Source organism: Sturnira hondurensis, unplaced genomic scaffold, assembly GCF_014824575.4.
Source record: "Sturnira hondurensis isolate 20B ecotype Veracruz unplaced genomic scaffold, ASM1482457v3 Scaffold0013063, whole genome shotgun sequence".
NCBI classification, from domain to species: domain Eukaryota; kingdom Metazoa; phylum Chordata; class Mammalia; order Chiroptera; family Phyllostomidae; genus Sturnira; species Sturnira hondurensis.
The window spans coordinates 7,615,507-7,637,505 of record NW_028085694.1 but is presented as its reverse complement, the minus strand read 5'-3'; the positions used below and the strand labels follow the sequence as shown (position 1 = coordinate 7,637,505).

The 21,999-nt window shown below is 35.3% G+C and overlaps 1 protein-coding gene across 1 annotated transcript; it reads right to left on the bottom strand.

The window, feature by feature from the left end:
- Positions 1 to 14,482: 14,482 nt before the first annotated feature.
- On the bottom strand, positions 14,483 to 15,201 carry LOC118997382 (uncharacterized). Its single transcript, XM_037061015.1, is given in 2 exon segments — positions 14,483 to 15,111; positions 15,114 to 15,201. Coding segments are annotated over 2 exon segments (717 nt in total).
- Between the last annotated feature and the right edge of the window lie 6,798 nt (positions 15,202 to 21,999).

The window sequence follows — 21,999 nt, the reverse complement described above, 5'->3', positions numbered from 1 at the left end:
ACTCATCATCCTATGAACAAAATTACTTTACATATAATGTATTCAATAATTTTTGCTACATTTAAATGACATTTGGTATAGAATGGAACCCAAATCAAAGGCATGAATCCACAGACTGCTAGAAAAATCTGACAGTGACTCTATTTGTTAGAATTATGTTTGGTAGAAGAAACCAACTAAACAATGTATTTTCCTACACATAAAAAGGGGAGGGGGGCATTGACTTAAAGGAGATAGAAATATATCTCTCTCCTTTATAAAAAGACCATAGCTCGGTAGTATAAAACTAGTATGCTGGATCTCTTCTAACACATCCTCAGAAACCTGGGATCCTTTCAACTAATGCCTTCGTCAGCTACAGGGTTTATCCTTCCTCACTATAGTCCCCACTGATATGCATACAGGCTGCACATGAAAAGAGGAGGAAAAAGAGGGCAAAGTGTGTGAGCCAGCCAACTCTAGAGGAAGCTTTGCAAAACTGCCCTGAAACACTGACTTGAACAGCCCATTTAAGGGCTTAGTTACTTGAACATATCTAGCTGCAAACTTCCAAAGATGTAAAAAAGAAAAAAAGAGAAGAGAAAAAAGAAAAGAGAAAAAGGAAAAGAAAAGAACTATCATGATGGGAGACAGAGGGGACAAGTACTGAAGGAGAAGAGGTATTGGAGCATCACCAAGTTGGTTCCATCACAGCAATGAAATGAAATACATTCTTCCGCTTGAAAAAAAAATCCCTTTTAATACAAAGTACTTTTCATTTCTGTTCTCAACTTTGAGAACACATTGTAAAAAATAAAAAGAAGCAATACAGTGGTCACGCCAGCAGAGCTTATAAGTAGGACTTTAAAATGGGAGGCGCTACTTACTCCTCATACGTTGGAATTCCCTGAAGAGGAGGTGGAGCGCGGAGCTGGGGAAGTGGAGAAAAAGTGATGCGAGGGCAGTAAGTGGACATTTTGGACAATCTCTGTCCTCCTGCACTGTGTCCCCTGTGTCCACTATGTGTGCGCTGTGTGTCTTCATGTCCACTGTGTTTACTGAAGTGCATGTGAGAGTCCCCGTCTACAGACCAAAATCTTTTATTGTTTTAAAAGCATGTGACTTTAGAAGTGTTTGGATTTCTTTTAGAAACATTTTTAATTTACACACACACACACACACACACACAGCCTTTTAAATATTCTCTCCACTTGCAGTTTCTTAACTAATATTGATTTAATAATTACCATCCATTGCTTTTGTGACAAAATCATATCTGCAGCAAATTGAAGTGGATTACTGATAGAATCTACTGCATTTTTTTGTTTCTACACTTTTATTGTATTTGTTCTACTATCATTTACTCCCCTTATATCCCCCTCACAATCACCACACTGTTGTCCATGTCTATGAGTCCTTTTTTTTTTTTTTTGGCTCAATCTCCCTCCCTCCTCCCCTCCCCCACTGTGCTGTCATCCTGCTGTCTATCTGTGAGTTTGTCCCCATTTTGCTTGTTACTTCAGCTTGTTCATTAGACACCCCACCTCAGGTCTTTTAAACTCTATTTGAAGTTTTCAGTTTATACCAATATTTCTCATTTGTTCCAGTTTTAAGTCTTATTTTTTCATTTCAGTTTAGTAAAAATAGAATAGACCTATAGTTCTTTCAATACATTAAATAGCATTTTCAGCAATGTGTCACCCCACGTGCATTAGTCTACATAGTATATAGCTATTATCATCAGGAAAAGAATTCAAAATCTGGCCTCGCATTTCATGAAAGCTGTAAACCAGATCACTTTGATCTTCATTGTCTTCACTTTGATTCTCACAGAGTATTTACATCCTCTTATGTTTATATGACCTGCTGAACTCATGAGAGTTTCAATAGACAGTCAGTTAAAACATACAGTATGTTTTGAAAACCAAATGTACTTTAATAAGTCTGCTAAAAGCTGATAGCATTTCTCAGACTACACCAAGCACTAATTATTCTTCCAGTTTCTTGAGTCAAAGATTATAAGGAAAGAAAAGGGCATAACCTTAGTCCATCTCTATAGCAAAGAATGCAATAATAAAAATATCAAAATATGTTTTGTTAAAATGTTGATGTTAACACTTAAAGACTTCCCTAGATGCCTCATTTGGCTACATTTATGTTTATAATGATCACAAACAGGTTCAATTTAGATACTGGTATTTGACTGGCTTGGTATATATTTAAAGGAATAATGTTTAAGATAGAAGTAGACACAAAGTAAATACAGGAAAGATCTTTTATGTGAACTTTGAGTTGCAAATTCATCAATTGTTTACATTTTTGTGGTGTTTCAAATATTTCATTCCTTTGGCTTTCTACTGTCCTGGAAACTACTGATCAAAACAAGAAAAATCTTAGGTATAGTTTCAATTGATAACTAGTTAATTTTGTTTGAAATTCCAAGAGTAACCAATTAAATTTAAAACACATCTTAAGGTGAATATTTAAATCTCAATTACTGTTTGTTAAAGATTTTTCATTTTTTTCTAGAATGAACTAAAAATGTTCTCATTTAATTTTTTGCTTGTATTATTATAAGTTTATTGAAAATAGAGACAACTAGTTTCAACACAATCACTAGCCTCTATATACTAGTCAAAAGATTTTTTAAAATATTATCCTTCATCCTTTTCCTCTCTAGGAACTGATTTTCCTTCCCTTTCACAATTACTTTAAAGACAAATACCATATGATCTCACCTGTAAGTGGCACCTAATGAACAAAACAAACATATGAGCAAAAGAGAACCAGAGACATGGAAATAAGGAACAAACTGAGAGTGACCAGAGAGGAGAGAGAATGGGGATAATGGGGGAAATGAGGTGAAGAGTCTGGTGAAGGAACATGTATAAAGGACCCATGTGCATGGACAACTGGCAGGGGAGAGCAACAGGGGGGAAATTGGGACAACTTTAATTGAACAACAATATAGATAAATAAATAAATGAGCAGATAATAAATAACCTGATAGATTTCCTTCCTGTCCTGATCTCAGCTTTATATTGCAAATCAAACCATCTTAGTTTCTCCCTAGCCAATCTGCCTGTTGATCAATCGAACAACATATCCAGTTATTTTTAGTATTAGTAACAATGGCAATAGCAATAGAAACTATTACTCATCTATTCAGCACATACCAGCATTGTGCAAGCATTGTATATGGACTATCACATCCAATCCTCACAAAAATGCCAAGAAATTGGTTCCTTCATCCTAACTGAGAGTGTAAGAAAACAGAGCACAGGAAATAAATTCCTGAAAGCATAGTTAATTGACTTTGTTTTCCCTCACATATTATCTCTAGTGTTTTCTATAAACATTTGATGAATAAGTGGAAGGAAGAAAAAAGTAAAAAATAATAATTCATTAACTATTAACTTAATGAAGTCAATCAAATTATAATATGAAATGACCAGGTCTGGTTTTTCTAGAAAACAGAGCCTAAGTGTAGCTCACATACTCTGGTTTTATTAGAAAGGGCAATCCCAGAAACGAGCGAGAGTGAGAAGGTAAGGAAGTAAGCAGAGAAGGGAAGAAAATAAGATAAAAATGCTAGTTACTGAGCTAGCTACAACATCACAAGAAATCATAACCTTAGTCCTACAGAGGATCTCCAAAATAGGCCTCTCACTAAATGAAGCATCTATGATCAATTATTTTTAATCAGGGAGAAAGGGGAGGAGTTTATTCTCTCCTGCTCCTTAGCTCTCATTGGTCAGAGTTTGTTTTGACTTCTTGGACCTTGTCCATTTTGTTCTCTAAGGAGAAAGCAACTATACCTCCTCCCGCCTTCACATTCCAAGTCTGAAACGAGTGAGGGAGGGGCAGAGCTTCTGAGGTCAGGTCAGACACACACTGGCAGTGTCGGCACAGAGGAGGCCTGCTGTCCCCCTGGGGAAGGCTCAGGTGTTAGGTGATTTGACGGCCTGGCTCGGAGCGCTTCTCTTAGCAAGAGTCTTGGTCAGAAAGGCAAATACATTCTAGAGAGGTGTGTAAACTGAGTGGGTATGACCCTAAGCTGGCAGAGTATTTTACTTACTGCCCCTTGGAGCCCATAGATAACCACCTGAGTTGTTTGTTTAAACTCTTCCTATAAACTGAATGGACTGATAAACTGTGAGTGTAGAAACTGATTCTATCTCAGTTTGCCCTGAGTACTCAGCCATGTCTAGGTGCCAGTACAGAGTAAATATTCAACAAATATCCATTGAACTAATAAATACAATTACAATGATCAGTTTTAGGGCCCTTGTGATAGTTGTGTATTATTTATGATTATATATACAGTTGCTTCTTTTTTATTCTCCATACTGTTTTTTTTATTATGAACACTGAATTAGCAAATACTCAATAGTTGCCCCTAAGGGAAATGCAGGGTTAGGTTCCTGTGAGTCTCAGTTCACACACATTTTTGTCAACTAATCAATACATGTCTGTCTTTCATGTGTGTTTTTGTTTAAGGATACTTTACTTAATATATATTGTTGACTCACTAATATTGAACTCAAGGGCAATGGCTCTAGGACTCATGTCTGAACAATGCTTGGTCAACACATGTATTTTCTGTGTGAGGCACATCATAGCCTTCCAGTACTTAGAAACACTAAACAAACACTTCAGCACTGCACTGGGGTGCTGTTTTAAATAGTGAAATCCCAAGAAAAATAGCACACAATAACATGAACAAGAAACTTGTTTATAGTCCTCTATGAGAGCTGAACAAGAAGGTAGAAAGAGCTTGTTTGATCTAAGTTGGGAATGAGTACTTCACACAACTTAAATATTTGTCCCCCTCTATACTTGTCTGAGAATGACTGCAAAAGTGTTGAACATTGACTTTGTGGTTACAAATGAATTTTAGCAAGTAGGCAAATTTACAAATATAAAATCCAGGAATAACAAGAATCAACTTTATATTGAGTGCGCGCAAGGATGTGTGTGTGTGTCTGTGCAGACCTATTTTCCAATACAAATACTTTCAACTTGAAATTTGTTTTATTTTTCTGCAAAATCTATATTTGGGGACTTTGAGAAATAATCTAATTATGTTGTCGCAGTTTCACTTTTTCATTTTAATTTCAAGCTCTATTACTCTTTATTCAACTTTTTTGAACTGTTTTTATTCATGATGACTCTTTCAATTAAGAAAATCAATGAGTTTTAACCTTATTTTTGTGAGGAACTATGGTTTAGACTACTGGTCAATTAAATTGCAATCTCTCAGAATGGGTCTCAGCATCGGCATCTTTAAACACTGATCAGGAGGCTTAAGGACGAGGTTTTTTATTGTTTAAGTGTATTTTGTTGATTACACTGTTAAAGGGGTCCCTTTTTTTGCTATCACAAGTTCTGTTTTATTATGAATGTTTCATAACATCATTTGGAGTTAGTATTTTTATGCATAAAATAAACATTTTATCCCCTGTCTCAGCAATTTTCAGCTGGTGTTCTGTGGCACACTGGTGTGACAGAAGAATTTTTAAAACATGCAGTACTTAGCCCTGGCTGGTGTAGCTCAGTGGATTGAGTAAGGGCCTGTGAACCAAACAACCGTGGTTCGATTCCCAGTCAGGGCACATGCCTGGGTTGCAGGTCAGTTCCCAGCAGGGAACATACAAGAGGCAACCATACCTTGATATTTCTCTCCCTCTCTCCTCCCTTCCCCTTTAAAGATAAATAAATAAAATCATTTTTAAAAGAGTAAAAAAAGAACATGCAATCCTTAACTAGTGAAGGGCACTGACCTCTTTTCCCTTAGATTATAAAATAAAAAATAAATAAATAACAATGGTCCACACAACAATATCCATCTAGTGTGAATGAATCAAAGTTATATCAATTTTTTCATCCTATCAGCAAATAAGTGTTTTTGGTGTGCTGCAGAATTTTAGTAATTAGTTTATGTGTGCCATGGGATGAAAAGGTTGAGCATTGCTGCTTTGACTCATAAAATATGTGGATTAAATTAAATATCATATGTTAAATGCTGAGTCCAAAGTAACGCATTCAATATTTTTTTTATATAGAAAGCCTGACAAACCTTATTTCTTCTTCTGAAGATACATTTAATTTCAGTAACTCTTCTTAATGTAAATATCACACTTACTTCCTTACCTTTACAGAATAAAATGTATTTTACCTTAGAGTGTTAATCAAGATTCACATATGATTTCTGTAAGTCAAAAATCTCACTATATTCCTTCATACCCTTCCTGTGATTTTTTACATTATACTTAGCTTATTTTTCATATATGCCCCACATATTCCCATCTCCAAGTATTTGATCATGATATTTTCACTGCCTGGAATGACCATTTTATAGCCCTCCACAGTAAAATCCCAGCCTCAGTTTAAGCAAAACTCAAAGGCATCTCATCCCAAAGCCTATTTCCTTATCCATATCCTCACCATTACATAGCCCCCAATAAGAACTAACTTGATCTCTTCTACAAATCAGTGGTGTTCTGTATGCTTCCCTATTAAGGAATTATCAGTTCCTCTTATATAGCAACTGTGTATGTGTGTGTGTGTTTGTGTGTAATAGCTTTAGGGCTAGAATATACACTCATTTAAGGCAGACATTTTATGTTTAACTTTTGCTTCTATCCTGTGTTTATAAATGTATATAAAGGGGGGAAATATTTTTTTTTCTTTCTGTTCTTGGCTAGATGTTAAGGGGAAATGCTTTACCCTTTTCCTCAGTAGAAATCAATATGAGAAAACACCTAGCCAAGGAATAACTCAGGGCTAAATTAATCTTCATCACCTTCCAAGCTAGATGGTGTCTTTCTAAAACAATTCTCCACTCTAATCTTGGAGGACTCTCTTTTTAATAAGATAGGTTGTTCTCTTACATCAATATTCAAAAAATATTTGTAAAAAGAATCAATGTGTGAACTATGCCCCTGTAATATGTTAATAACTATAATAAACATAAAAATACTTAAGGTAATTACTTAATATTTACATTATCAAAACCTGTATTCTCTGCTTAGTGTTAAGCAAACTAAGTTATGAAAGACAGCAAAGTCAATATGGCTTTTGTCTATTCTTTTTCCTTAATTTGCTCAATATGATGGATCTTTTATTCTATAGAACATTAATTTACTAAGTGAGAGCTTAATCTTCATGAATTCAAGTAATTTTATCTGAACTGGTATTTTAAAGGTTATGTATGTAAATTAGCTTGCATGTCATATTATAATGTGTGACATAGCATGTGTATAAAAACATAAGTGCTGAATATATGCACACATATATTATGTTTTCTTAAAAATACTGATGGAAGTTTTTTAAGTTCTCTTCATTTAGCTTCCAGTGAAAGGAGATTTTATGTGTGTGTGTGTGTGTGTGTTATGTGTGTGTCACACCTACTCATACATACACACACATACATACATAGAGCTAACTATATATAATTAGCTATTAACCTGAACAAATCAGTATATTATCAGGGATAGTTGGAAATCATTGAGCATAGACCCTGTCTTAGTCTGTCTGGGCCACTGTAACAAACACCATGGACCAGTAGGTTATACAAAACAGAAATGTATTTCTCACAGTTTGGGAGGGCGGGAAATCCAAGATCAAGGTGCTGGCAGATTCAGTGTCTTGTGAGAACCCTTTTCCTAGACAGCTTTTGGTTGTAATCTGACATGATGACAAGGGTAAGAGATGTCACTGGGGTCCCTTTTATAAGAGTACTCATCCCATTCACGAGGTCTCTTCTACCATGACCTAATCACTGCCCAAACGCCCCACCTCCAAAAACAATCATTTGGAGGGGACACGCACATTCAGTTTATAGCAGACTCCAAATGAATGTTCTAGGCAATAAATTCAAAATATAATAAAAATTGAGAAAATAGTCTCAATAATATGTTAATGACTAACATATGGAGTTATTTTACATACTGACAGTATATACAAAATTTTTGTAAAGTAGTTATAAATTTTTTAAACTTTTACTTTTACTTTTAAAATTTATTTTAATTGGTGTTCAAGTACAGTTTTCTGTCTTTTACTCCTATCCCAGCCCACCCCCCCAGTGCTCTCCACTTACCTCCCATTTCCACCCCCCTTAGTTTTTGTCCATGTGTCCTTTATACTAGTTGCTGTAAATCCTTCCCCTTTTCCCCTGAAATTCCCTTCCCTTTTCCCTCTGGTCACTGTCAGCCTGTCCTCTATTTCAGTGTCTTTCGTTGTATTTTGCTTGTTTGTTTGTTTTGTTGTTTAGGTTCCTGTTACAGGTGAGATTATATGGCATTTGTCTTTTACCACCTGGCTTATTTCACTCAGTATATTGCTTTCCAGTTCCATCCATGCTGCTGCAAAGGGCAGGAGCTCCTTCCTTCTTTCTGCTGCATAGAATTCCTTGTGTAAATGTACCATAGTTTTGGATCCATTCATTTACTGATGGCCACCTAGTTGCTTCCAACTCTTGACTGTTGTCAACTGTGCTGCTATGAACATCGGGGTGCATAGGTTCTTTTGGATTGGTGTTTCAGTGTTCTTAGGATATAGTCCTAGAAGATGAATTGCTGGGTCAAAAGGCAGATCCATTTTTAGTTTTTTTAGAAAATGTCATACTGTTTTCCATAGTGGTTGTACCAGTCTGCAATCTCACCAACAGTGAACTAGGGTCTCCTTTTCTCCACAACCTCTTCAACACTTGTTGTTTGTTGCTTTGTTTATGATGGCCATTCTGACCAGTGTAAAGTGGTATCTCATTGTGGTTTTAATTTGCATCTCTCTGATAGCTAGCGATATTGAGCATCTTTTCATGTGACTCTGGATCCTTTGTATGTCCTCCTTGGAGAAGTGTCTGTTCAAGTCCTTTGGCAATTTAATTGGGTTGCTTGTCTTACAGTGGAGTCATGCAAGTACTTTGTATATTTTGGACATTAAACCCTTGTCCGAGGAATCATTGGCAAATATGTGTTCCTATATGGTTGGTTCTCTTTTTATCTTGATACTGTTTTCCTTAGCCATGCAGAAGCTTTTAATTTTGATGAGATCCCATTTTTTTATTCTTTCCTCTATGTCCCTTGCTTTAGGGGACATATCAGTAAAAATGTTGCTTCATGAAATATCTGAGATTTTCCTGCCTATGTTCTCCTCTAGGACTTTAATGGTGTCATGGCTTATATTTATGTCTTTTGTCCACTTTGAATTTATTTGCTGTATGGTGTAAGTTGGTGCTTGAGTTTCATTTTTTTACATGTAGCTGTTCAGTTCTTCCAACACCATTTGTTGAATTGGCTGTTTTTGCTCCATTTTATGTTGCTGCCCCTTTTGTCAAATATTAATTGACTGTAGAGATTTGGGTTTATTTCTGGACTCTCTATTCTGTTCCATTGGTCCATGTGCCTGTTTTTATGCCAGTACCAGGCTGTTTTGATTACAGTGGGTTTGTAATACAGTTTAGTATCAGGTATTGTGATCCCTCCTACTTTGCTATTCCTTCTCAAAATTGCAGCAGCTATTCAGGGTCATTTATGGTTCCATATAAATTTTTGAAGTGTTTGTTCTATCTCTGTAAAATATGCCATTGGTACTTTAATTGCATTAAATTGCAATTAAATTGCATTTAATTGCATTGAATCTGTAAATTGCTTTAGGTAGTATGGACATTTTGATGATGTTAATTCTTCCAATCCATGAATACGGTATATGTCTCCATTTGTTTGTGTCTTCCTTGATTTCTTTCTTCAGTGTTGTGCAGTTTTCTGTATACAGGTCTTTTACCTCCTTGGTTAGGTTTATTCCCAGATATTTTATTTTTGTTTTTGCTATATTAAATGGGATTTTTTTTCGTGATTTCTGCTTCTGCTGTTTCATTGTTGGTATACAAAAATGCCTTTGATTTCTGGATATTGACTTTGTAACCAGCTGCTTTGCCAAATTTATTTATTGGGTCAAGCAGTTTTTTGGTGGAGTCTATAGCATTTTCTATGTACACTATTATGTCATCTGCAAACAATGACAGTTTTGTTTCCTCTTTTCTGATTTGGATGCCTTTTATTTCCTTTTCCTGTCTGATTGCTGTGGCTAGGACTTCCAATACTATATTGAATAGAATTGGTGAAAGTGGACAACCTTATCTTGTTCCTGATTTTAGTGGAAAAGATTTTAATTTTTGCCTGTTGAGTATGATGTTGGCTGTAGATCTCTCATATATGGCCTTTATTATGTTGAGGAATGTTCCCTGTATTCCCACTTTGCTGAGTATTTTTATTATAAATGGGTGCTGTACCTTATCAAATGCTTTTTCCATATCTATTGGTATGATCATGTGATTTTTGTCTTTGCTTTTGTTTACGTGACGTATTACATTTACTGATTTGCAAATATTGAACCATCCTGGCATCCCTGGGATGAATCCCACTTGGTCATGATGTATGATCTTTTTGATGTATTGTTGGATGCGATTTGCCAATATTTTATTGAGGATTTTAGCGTCTATGTTCATCAGCGATATTGGCCTGAAGTTTTCTTTCTTCGTTATGTCTTTATCTGGTTTTGGAATTAGGATGATGCTGGCTTCATAGAAAAAGTCTGGGAGTTTTCCATCATTTTGGATTTTTTGAAACAGTCTGTGAAGAATAGGGGTTAGCTCTTCCTTAAATGCTTTGTAGAATTCTCTTGTGAAACCATCTGGGCCAGGGCTTTTGTGTGATGTGAGTTTTTTTTTTTTTAATTACTGCTTCAATTTCATCTGCTGTTATTGGTCTGTTCAGGTTTTCTGCTTCTTTCTCACTGAGTTTGGAAGATTATATTTTTCTAGAAACTTGTCCATTTCACCTAGGTTTCCAAATTTCTTGGCATACAGTTCTTCATAGTTATTTTTTACAATTCCTTCTATGTCTGCGGTATCAGTTGTAATCTCTCCTGCTTAATTTCTGATTGTGTTTATTTTCTGATTGTGTTTATTTTTCTCCTCTCTCTTCTTTTCTTGATGAGTCTACTTAAAGGCTTGTCTATTTTGTTTATCCTTTCCAAAAACCAACTCCTGGATTCATTGATCCTTAGAATTGTGCTTTTAGTCTCTATGTCATTTAATTCTCCTCTGATCTTGGTTATTTCCTTTCTTCTACTTGCTCTGGGCTGCCTTTGTTGTTGTTCCTTGAGTTCTAGTAGGGGTAGGGTTAGCTTGTTTGTTTGAAATGTTTCTCTTTTTTAGGTAAGCCTGTATTGCTATGAACTCCCCTCTCAGGACTGCCTTCACTATGTCCCATAAATTTTGAGTTGTCAGTTCATTTTCATTTGTTTCCATAAACTTTTTGATTTCTTCCCTAATTTCATTCTTGACCCATTCATTGTTTAATAGCATACTATTCAATCTTCATGATTTTTAGTGTTTTGGGTCTTTTCCCGTGGGGTTGGTTTCCAGTTTCAGTCCCTTGTGGTCAGAGAAAATGCTCAGGATGATTTCAATTTTGTTGAATTTGTTGAGGCTTATTTTGTGTCCTATTATGTGGTCTATCTTTGAAAGTGTTCCATGTGCATTTGAAAAGAATGTATCTTTAGCTTCTTTGGGATGAATGGCTCTCTATATATATATTAGTTAAATCCATTTTATCTAGGGCATTGTTCAATGCAATGATATCTTTGTTGCTATTTTGTTTGGAAGATCTGTCCATTTTTGACAATGGGGTATTAAAATCCCCTACTATAATTGTGTTGCTGTCAATATTTTCCTTAAAGTCCTCTAAGAATTTCTTTATGTATTTGGGTGCTCCTATGTTAGGTGCATATATATTTACAATGTTTATGTCTTCTTGGTGGATTCTTTTCTTGAGTATTATGAAGTGACCTTCTGGGTCTCTCTTTATGATCCTTTTTTGAAGTCTATTTTGTCTGATATGAGTATTGGTGCCCCAGCTTCCTTTTCCCTGTCCATTTGCTTGGAAAATTTGTTTCCAGCCTTTCACTTTCAGTCCATGTAGGTCTTTTGTCCTGAGGTGGGTCTCTTGTAGGCAGCATATGTGTGGGTCATGCTTTCTCATCCATTCAGCTATTCTATGTGTTTTGATTGGAGCACTGAATCCATTTACATTTAAGGTTGTTATTGATAGGTACTTATTCATTGCCTTTTTTGTACCTGTGTTCCTCTCTGTCTCTTTCTTTTCCTTCTTTTCTTTAGAGCTGTCCCTTTAGCATCTCTTACAAAGCTGGTTTGGTGGAGGTGTATTCTTTTAGACTTCTTTTGTCTTGGAAGAGACAATAGAAGTTCCTTCTATTTGGCCTTCTATCTTGATTGAGAGCCTTTCTGGGTAAAGTAGCCTTAGTTGTAGGCCTCTGGTTCTCATTACTTAGAATATTTCTTGCCATTCTCTTCTTGCTTGGAGTATTTTCATTGAGAAGTCAGCTGCTAACCTGATTGGTGCTCTTTTGTATGTTACTTCCTGTTTCTTCCTTGCTGCCTTTAAGATTCTGTCTTTGCCTTGGAATTTTGTCATTTTAATTATGATGTGTCTTGAAGTAGGCCTCTTTGGGATCTTCTTGATTGGGACTCTCTGTGTTTCCTGGATTTGTGTGACTTTTTCTTTCATCAAATTATGGAAGTTTTCTATCATTACTTTTTCAAATACGTTTTTTTATTTCTTGCTCTTCTTCTCCTTCTGGTATCCCTATTATATGCATATTATTACGTTTCATATTGTCTTGCATTTCTCTTAGTTCCTCTTTATTCTTTCTGAGCCTTTTTTCCTTTTCTTACTCTTTCTAGGTGTTTTTTTTTTTTTTACTTTGTCCTCCAACTCGCTGATTCGATCTTCTGCTTCATCAATTCTGCTTTTGATTCCTTCTACTGTGTTCTTCAGTTCAGAAATTGTATTCTTTATTTCCTCTTGGCCCTTGTTGATAGTTTCTATTTCCTTTTTCATGTTGATATAGTTTGCAGTGAGTTCATTGTAGTTTCCCTGTAGTTTCTGATAGCTCACTGTGAGCTCATTGAACTTCCTGATAACCAGTGCTTTGAATTCAATATCTAATAGTTGACTTGTCTCTATTTCATTTAGAATTCTTTCTGGGGTGTCCTCCTTTTCTTTCATTTGGGGATTGTTTCTTTGTCTTCCCATTGTTTGTGAGAATCTTCTTGTTAGCCTCAGCTTCTTAGATTGATCTGTTCTGGTCTCCTGGGATTATGGTGTGAACTTCGTGGTAGAATACCTGTGAGATTCAGTGGTATAGTCTCCTCGATCTCCCAAGCTCGCTGGTCCTGTGCTGTCATTTAAGTTGTCTCTGTGTTTGTTTTTGGGTTTTGATTGTTTTTGGGTCTTTTGTGGGTCCTTCCCACCAGCTGGTTAACTTATGGTCACTCTGTCCACCACCTCTTGTAGTTTGTTGTACTGGTGAAGGCAGGTTGTGTTGAATCTAGTTCTTCTGTGTGTACAAGGTTTTGCGGATTCTCTTTTGCTCTTGTTCAGTTGTTTGTACTGGGTAGTTTCTCCACTATTTAGTTGTATTTCCAGATAGGTCCTGGATTGAGGTTTGTGTGCTTTCCACTCCCTCCTTCACCTTCTTCTCTTGTTATCTGTTGGTGGTTCCTTTGTTGTTGGGTTTCCTCTTCCAGTGGGTATCCTGGTGTTCACTGCTTCCACATACTCTGTAGCTATTGGGTTTATCTATCATGCAGAACCACTGTTTGCAATCTGTGAAGGAGCCTGGCTTAGCCCAGTGGAAGGAGTTCCTAACCGAGGAAACTGTTGAAAACTCATTTCCACCTGGGCTCTGGGCCAAGTGGCACCCATGTCACATGGCACCTGCACCACCTCGAGCTTGTTTTTGTGTGTTCTCAGCCTGTGAAGCCAATGTTCTCGGATCATTGGCTTCACAGCCGGCTGTGAGCACTCTGCTTTCCACAACTCAGCCCAGCCAAACTTGTATAATTTAGACTATGTTGACATGATTAATCTGCAAGTAATATTGAAAGGCAAAATAATGTTCTTCCTTCAGCAAACAAGGATATTATTCTTCCTTGCCATGTAACAGTTACCTTTCAACAAAAGGAAACATTGTTTTAAAAGCCTAACTGGAGGAAATATTAATAGAGAGAAAGGAAGGGGGAAGGGAGAGAAAGAGAGAGAAAGAGAAACATTAATGTGAGAGAGAAACAGTTATTGGTTGCCTCCTGTTCATCCTGACCAGGGACTGAACCTGTATCCCAGGCATGTGCCCTGACAGGGAATTGAACCCATGACTTTTCAGTGTACAGAACAATGCTCCCACCAACTGAGCCACATTGGCCAGGGCAGGAAACATTTTAAAATATAGTTTAAAAGGTGTTCATAATTGCATGAATTTAATAACTTACAAATTTGCTTGTATCATTTGCTAAATATTGAATATTTTTATTATATCTAAATCTAAATTATTAAAGTTTTGAAGAATGGGAGTATATAATTTGTTTATTTTGTTGCTCTTTCTGTCTTTAGTGACTGGACCTCTTCCTCTCAACATGTCAATTTTTCCTTACCCTTAAATTGGAGACAGTTTTGAACAAAGCTTGAGAAAATTTCCAGAACTCTAAGTTACTTTTTAACTGGACCAACACCAAAAGAGATGATCTGTAAGTCCTGCCCAATAAGGACACAATCCTATTGTCCCAGGGCTTACTGATCATGTATTTTTTGTTTACAATTTTGTTCCCAAATTTTTTATTATCAATCTCCCTCCAAAAAGCTATGAATGCCACAAAGAAACAAAGGTGAGACCACATCTCCAGAAACCAGGTGGGCCCAGGTGTCCTGTCCTCTCCAGGACTGTCTGCCCAACTTGATAAACAGCAACGAGGAGGCAGAATTCCAGGCAACCGTGTCTCTGCTGCACCCAGTGAGCCCTCACTCTGATTGAAGCTCTGAGTCCTGGGTATTTTTAGGAGCCCTTCCTGAAAACAGCCCTTCTGGTGGATGACATCTGTGGACACATTGTACCTGCCCCAGGCCACAGTCCCAATGGATTGGGTGTAGCCAGTCATTATTTCAAAAGAAGAGCCAGAAAAGTCTGTGTAGTTCCTCACCGCACACCATTTTAGCTTCTCCATGACTGAGTTCCATTCCATGGAATAGTTATCTGGTTCATTGTAACCCTACATTTCTTCTTTAGGGTCAGAAATTAAGGGTGTTCCAGGGCCATTTCTTGAACAATTGGGAGGAAGGCAAGGACCACCATATTGACCATGATTTTCACACTGGGAAGGTCAACCTCCTATAAGAAGCACTGCCCTATTGATAATATTAACAGGTCTGAATACCTGATGCCCTACTTTGATAATTGAGTTTTTGCCTTTTTTCTACAATTCGTTCATTTCATTGTTCAAATACTAGCGATCATGTGTCTCTTAGGCCAAACCATATGAAATTGCTGTTTTATAGGTTAAAAGACAATTGAATATTTGCCCTATTAAGTGGACATGACTATAATGGCAGTCGTGGGTCTTCAAAGAATAATAAATTACAGTTCTTAACCTGAAGGAGTGGAATTTCTGATAAGAAGAACAAATAAGTATAATACAAAAACTTGGTGATAAAAATGGGCAAAGTATGAGAACATCAAGTATCATCATCTAGTATAGCCTGTGGGCATCTTCAGAGGTTTCCTGCACTGCTTCATGAGTTCATCTGGCAGTACATTTCTGCTTTGCTATAAGAGAACTTCATTCCCCATTAGTCCCGGTTAGGACTTCTCTAATCTCTTAGATCTCACCTTTTACCCCACCCTCCCCGATTTATACATTAGGACAAAGAAAGTGGATTAAATTTAATGGCAGATTAATTTACCACTGAAATATTTTGAGGTGTCTACTTTATTAGTTATTCTTGGGTTACCCTAGGCCATTTAACCAGGTATTCACTAACTGTGTACACTTAAACTATAGTTTTCTTATTTGTTAAAGGGTGACCATATTAGTCAGTGTTCATTCAAACACAGAACAACTGATATAGACCGACAGGGAGACAGGTAGATGGATAATAGATAGTGAAGATATAAGATAGATAAATAATTAATAAAGAAGAGATTAGTTACAAGGATTTGACCTTTCTTGGTTGTGAGACATGGTTTAAAAAGTCTCTGCAAGGCTGCTCTTTTCACATCTGATGTTGTGGCTTCATCTGCAGAACAGGCAGTCAAGAAGAGAAGAAGGATATAAAATGGGGGAGCAAGGACCAGCTTGATTCCATAGAACGAGCTGGAAGTTTTTGCTCCCACTTATCCTGATAATACTGTGCTCACCCAAGAATCTGGCACCCTTCACTTGTAGTGAAACACACATTTGATTCAGTGATGGAACTAAAGGAGGACTTAGGAGAGGTAGAACAATTGCAAACCATTTCCTTCCTCATCCCACACAAATAAGTCATTGGACAGGCAATGAGGGTGCTAGTAAATGGTTCCTGTTTCATTTCTATTCTCCAAGCCTTATTCAAAACTCTCTACTTTGGTTTCCCACTGGCAGGAAGCATACCTAACAGGGAATGTTGAGATTCAGCCTAGTCAACACATTACAAAAGATTAATTATGCTGTTTTCTTCATAAAATGGTTTGCAGATTAAATGAGAAATCCACCACCTATGATCTCCTCTATAAGTGGAAACTAATCAACAGAACAAACAAGTGAGCAAAATATAATCAGTGACATTGAAATAAAGAACTAACCCACAGTAACCAAAAATGAGGTGGGAGAGAAATAACGAGGGAAAGGAGGGAAATGTTGTTAAGGAACTTGTATAAAGGATACATGGACAAAGCCAAAGGGGGGTAGGTTAGAGGGTGGGAGGTGGGGGTGGGCAGTGGTGAGGGAAAATGGAGACAACTGTACTTGAACAACAATTTTTAAAAAGTGAAAGAAAAAAACTACTAAGTAAAACTTAGTATAAACTACTAAGACTAATGCCCAATTGTTATATATTATTAAATATTACTAGATAATATATATTTGACCATAATAAATAATATAGTTTCTCTTAAAGACATTTTTGGCCCCCAAAAGTCAAACACAGTATCCCTAGTTAGTTTCATTTCAAGCTAATCCTCTCTGTGTTTTCAATTTACTATGTTCACTGTAAGCAGGAGCTCTCATATCAGAGGCAGTTTTTCAGAGAAGGAATCGAGTGAAACTGTTTCATCAGTATACATGTAGTGTATTCATTTAATGGTTTATACTCCTCCCCAATATCCTGAATTGCAATGATCAAATAGTGCATGTGCGTGCTGTGCTCTTCCATGCTGACTGGTAGTAAACTAATCAGTCCTCATGTTGCTTACATTTAACGAGGAAGATATTTTCAGAATATAAGAGAAAAATAATGAAATAGCAACTGGGAGTTTGTGTTGCTGATAGTGGCGTGGTCTAGGAAAGTCTCTCTTAATAGGCAATGACTGACCTATGTAATTGAAAAGAAGCAAATCATGAATTTATCTGGACAAAAAACAATTTAAATAGATGCTATGGAAGTACTAATATCCTGACAATGAAATAAGCTGATTTTTTAACACAGTATGCTTATTTCTTTCTTATTTTTCTACAGCATTCTATTGTTTTTAATTTATAATGTTTTTTGTCTTTCTTCAATGTTCTCCATCTTCTTTCATTTGACTCCTGTACTAACATTTTATGTTCATGGTCATTAAAGGTTTTCATAGTATTTATGACTCAAAGAGTTTTATACTTCTGAGAACTTTACAAATTGTAAATAAGTGAATACATGCTTAAAATACCCAAAAATATTGAGTTAGTATATAAATACAGAGAGAAGGTTACAATTCTTATTGTATGCACTCTACCAAGTTAAAATAGGTAGCACAAGTTTAATACTACATATACTAGTTTTACTTTATAAAGATTAAAACAAACAAATCTCACAAAGATGCAGAATTCTTAAAGTATCACCTGCTTGCCCATCTGACACCTATAAATCTTAGCATTTTTCCATGAATGAATGAAATTTTTATATAACCACTCACTACTTACATAACCATCGACTGGGGTTACCATGTGAAAGTTAAGTCCACTCTACCTTAAGGAAATATATCTGACAAATTTGTGTATAATTATATTTCAGATAAACTACCTTTGCTATCATTGAGCACTAACCACACTGCAAATATTGAAATAATACAGGCATATATAATACAAATAGTTTATATAACTTTGATAAACAACAAAATCAATAACAAAAAGAATTAAAAATCATCAAATAATATAAAAACATATGATGGTCCAGTAATGGCTCAATATATGACTGAACATGGTAGCTAACCAGAAGGAATGTGCTAATTGTGACTATATGAAAGGAAAATCTTTGCTCTTGGCCATAATTCTTCAAACACCCATAGTCATATCAAGTAATTATGCTAAACATTATTCTTGGAATAAGTTCCAAAAATAAAAAAAGGTGGTCAATGGGAGCATCATTTTTCCCTAATGATAAAATTAGCTAATTAGTAATAGTAATAACTTCAGTAATAACAATAATAATATACTAATAGCTAACTTTAAATACATTTTTCATATTCTGTGGTTAACAATGAGTTTACTTAACAAACTATAGAAATGATCCCTGAAAGTATAGTCTTAACAATGACTTTATTTAATAGTCATAAAATCTCTATGACATAAAGTGCTATTATTCCAACTTTGTAGGTGAGGAAATTGAGTACTAGAAAAATTAAAAATTCAGTTTGGTAACAGAATATATGAACTCAGATTACCTGACTTTAGACCCTTGCCACATGTCCACCTTGTTCTAAGAAATATGTATCTATTTTTAATCAGAAAATAACTACATACTCTATGAAATAATCAACTTCTACGAAAAGTCTGGAACATATTGTATGCCTGTTTTATTACCTGTCTGCAGTTTAAAACATTTTCTTTATACTAAGAGAGGCAATGCAATTGGATAACATTGATTTGATAAATAAAGGTAAAGAGAAGGGTAAAGAGATGAGAAGAAAAGGTATTGACTGTAGATTCAAAAGAATAGGGTATGCACCTATGACACCAAGTTTTCAAACAGCGCTGTGCACTAGGGTTTGCTGCAGTGGGTAGCTTTTTACTGTATTTAAAACTCAGATGACCAAGTTTCACTTAGATAATCCAGTCAGAATCTTTGAGGACATTGGGTCAGGAGTGTACTTTCTTAGTAAGCAAACCAGCTAGTTTTTTATGCACTCAATTTCGATTCCCCTCAATTTTGAAAAAAATGGGTATTAATTATAAAAAGAATTCTCATCCACATTGGTATTTATTAGGCCCAAGAAAATATAAGCAATCACCAAAATTTTAATTCATGTCTTACTAATTTAAAAAAATCTGCTGTAATATAACAATAAATAAAAGTTATGTGATACAGTAGGAAGAATCCAGGGTTGAAATCAGAAATCTTGTGTTAAGACACAGAGCTCTGCTTCCTAATAGCTACCTGAGACTAAGTGAGTGAATGTGTTTCCAAAATTCAATTCTCTTAGCTTTAAAGTGAAAATAAAATATTATTCTTAACACATTGTTATTAGGATGATTATAGGAAGCAACGCATGCCAATATGTTTTGCTAACATTAAAGTATGTTTAAATATTAGTTACTATTTAATGGGTTGGCTTTGGAAGGTAATTTTGCCTTAACTATACATGATTTTATTTTTATGCCAATGGTAGTACAGCAACATAGAAAAATTTAACTCTTTTAGTTAGTTATATAGCAAGACCAAGGTTCCATTTTTCTTTTGTACCCAAATGATTTCTTTCCAAAATAAAACTTCTTTTACTTCAAATGAATAGCATGTCTCCAAAGGGTAGAAGAGAAAAAAGAAACCTGGTATATTAAAAATAAACACACTAATATTTGACTTGAGAGGAAATTTTTTGAGTTGAAGTATATAGAGAAACAAATATCACCTCTAGTTTTTATACCACATGAAAGAAAAAAAAAAAAAGAAGCAGCAAAGGGATGCCATTTCTCTTTAGCTCCCAAGAGCAGATCTTACAGTGCCCACACTTTTAATGTCCTCTGAAGTCATTAGGAGCTCTGTATAAAGAGTCCTCAGAGAGGAAGCTAAAAGTAAGTATCTGACACTCTGCCTCTTGTGATTTCCCAATTTTGTATAAAATATGTAGTGAAAGTCCATTGTAAAGTGGGGACAAGGCAGGGGATTTACATCCAAATTATACTTGCTTGCATTGTCATAAAAAATGGGGTTATTCAGCTATATTCTTTGCAATGACTAACAATAATTTTTCTTCCTCACAATCCCTTTGATGCTCATTAAAAATAATAATAGATGGTCAAAATAACTTTTTATTGTTTCATCATTTTGATAAGGGTGTCTGAGTCCTTGCATAATAGGTAATAACATGCTTTTCCTTCTCCTGATCCATCTTTGTCCCTTCTTTCAGAATGCATGAGTATAAATTCTTTATCGTTCATTTTGCTGAATATGATTTCAATTATCATGTCAATAGTAATATATGAATTCCTTCATCCTTAAAAGAAATGCTTGTTTCAGCAACACATTTTTCACCCAGACATTTAATATTCATGAGTGAACTTGAGATTTCTTCCACACCAAGCTGACAGTTTGTGTCACAGATTTCTGTGTCAAATTTTCAAGAAATATAGCACTAGAAAACAGCAGCGCATAGCTCAGGGCAATAATAAATCACAAATGGGCAGCTACAATGTTGGTCTAAAGAGTAGATCAGGGTTGTGCTTTAGAAAAACATGACCTTAAATTTTTATGTATTTTGATATCAGTCTCCAAAATGAACAAAGCAAATGTTGAGTAGTGATCAAGTAGGAATAAATAATCCTTGCTCTTTTCACACATGTTGGAAGCAATTCTATGAAATGATCACAAAAATTATCCATAGTATAATTACCTCCAAAGATGACAATTCTTATTTATTTTACATGTATATAAATCAGTTGATTATATATATATACACACACACACACACACANTGTATATAAATCAGTTGATTATATATATATATATATATATATATATATATATATATATATATAATCACCACAAAGAGGTTCAGCAATAGATTGCGGGTGTTATTCATTCAGGAAAAAATGAATAATTTTTTTTGTTAATTTTAACCAACCTATTTTCTCACATTTAACTTCATTAACATGTTTTAAAACATTTGATTAATGAAAACAATCTCATTTTGACTTCTCTTATTTCTGAATATTTAACTGATAGTATAAAATATTTTTAAATCTTTCACTTTATAAAGCCTAAGTTTTAACTTTATTATCTAAATTGTGTCATGAAATCTGTTTGTTTTTTAATTAAATTTCATGAATCATGCATTCATTGATTCACTGTGCTGCTGAAAAATTATGTAAGAATATTTTGGACAAGATTGTTTTAAGTAGAGCTTTCTCAATTCCTTTCTTATCATCTACCTGTATCAATAATAATGTAATTTCCATAATCTAATCCAAATATCAACTACTCTGATGTTGATTTATTACCATTCTCTCTGTTGCTAACATTATGTCTTGCCACTTCTTCCACTAATTTTAAAGCTTGAAAAGAGCACTTGTTTCATGTTAATTTTTAGTTGTCTAAACCATATCCCACAGAAGTAGGACTATTGCCAGAAGCAGGATTATTTAGCATTCAAAGAGTTTCCAGGCCCGATGGTTGTAGATTGACTACTCCGAGGACCATAATAATGCCTTATTTTAATAGGACTTTGGTTTCCTATTACCTGAGTTTCCAGGCCCAATGGTTGTAGATTGACCACTCCGAGGACCATAATAATGCCTTATTTTAATAGGACTTTGGTTTCCTATTACCTGTGGAAGATGTTGCAATGGCCTTTCACTATACACTAAGTTAATTTTCTGTGAACCTTTGATGTACCTACTATGGTCTGAGAAGTAGTCACTTGGATAGTATAACTGCAGAAGGTTTGGGTCATACAAACTCTATACAACAATGAGACTGGGTTTCATTTAATACT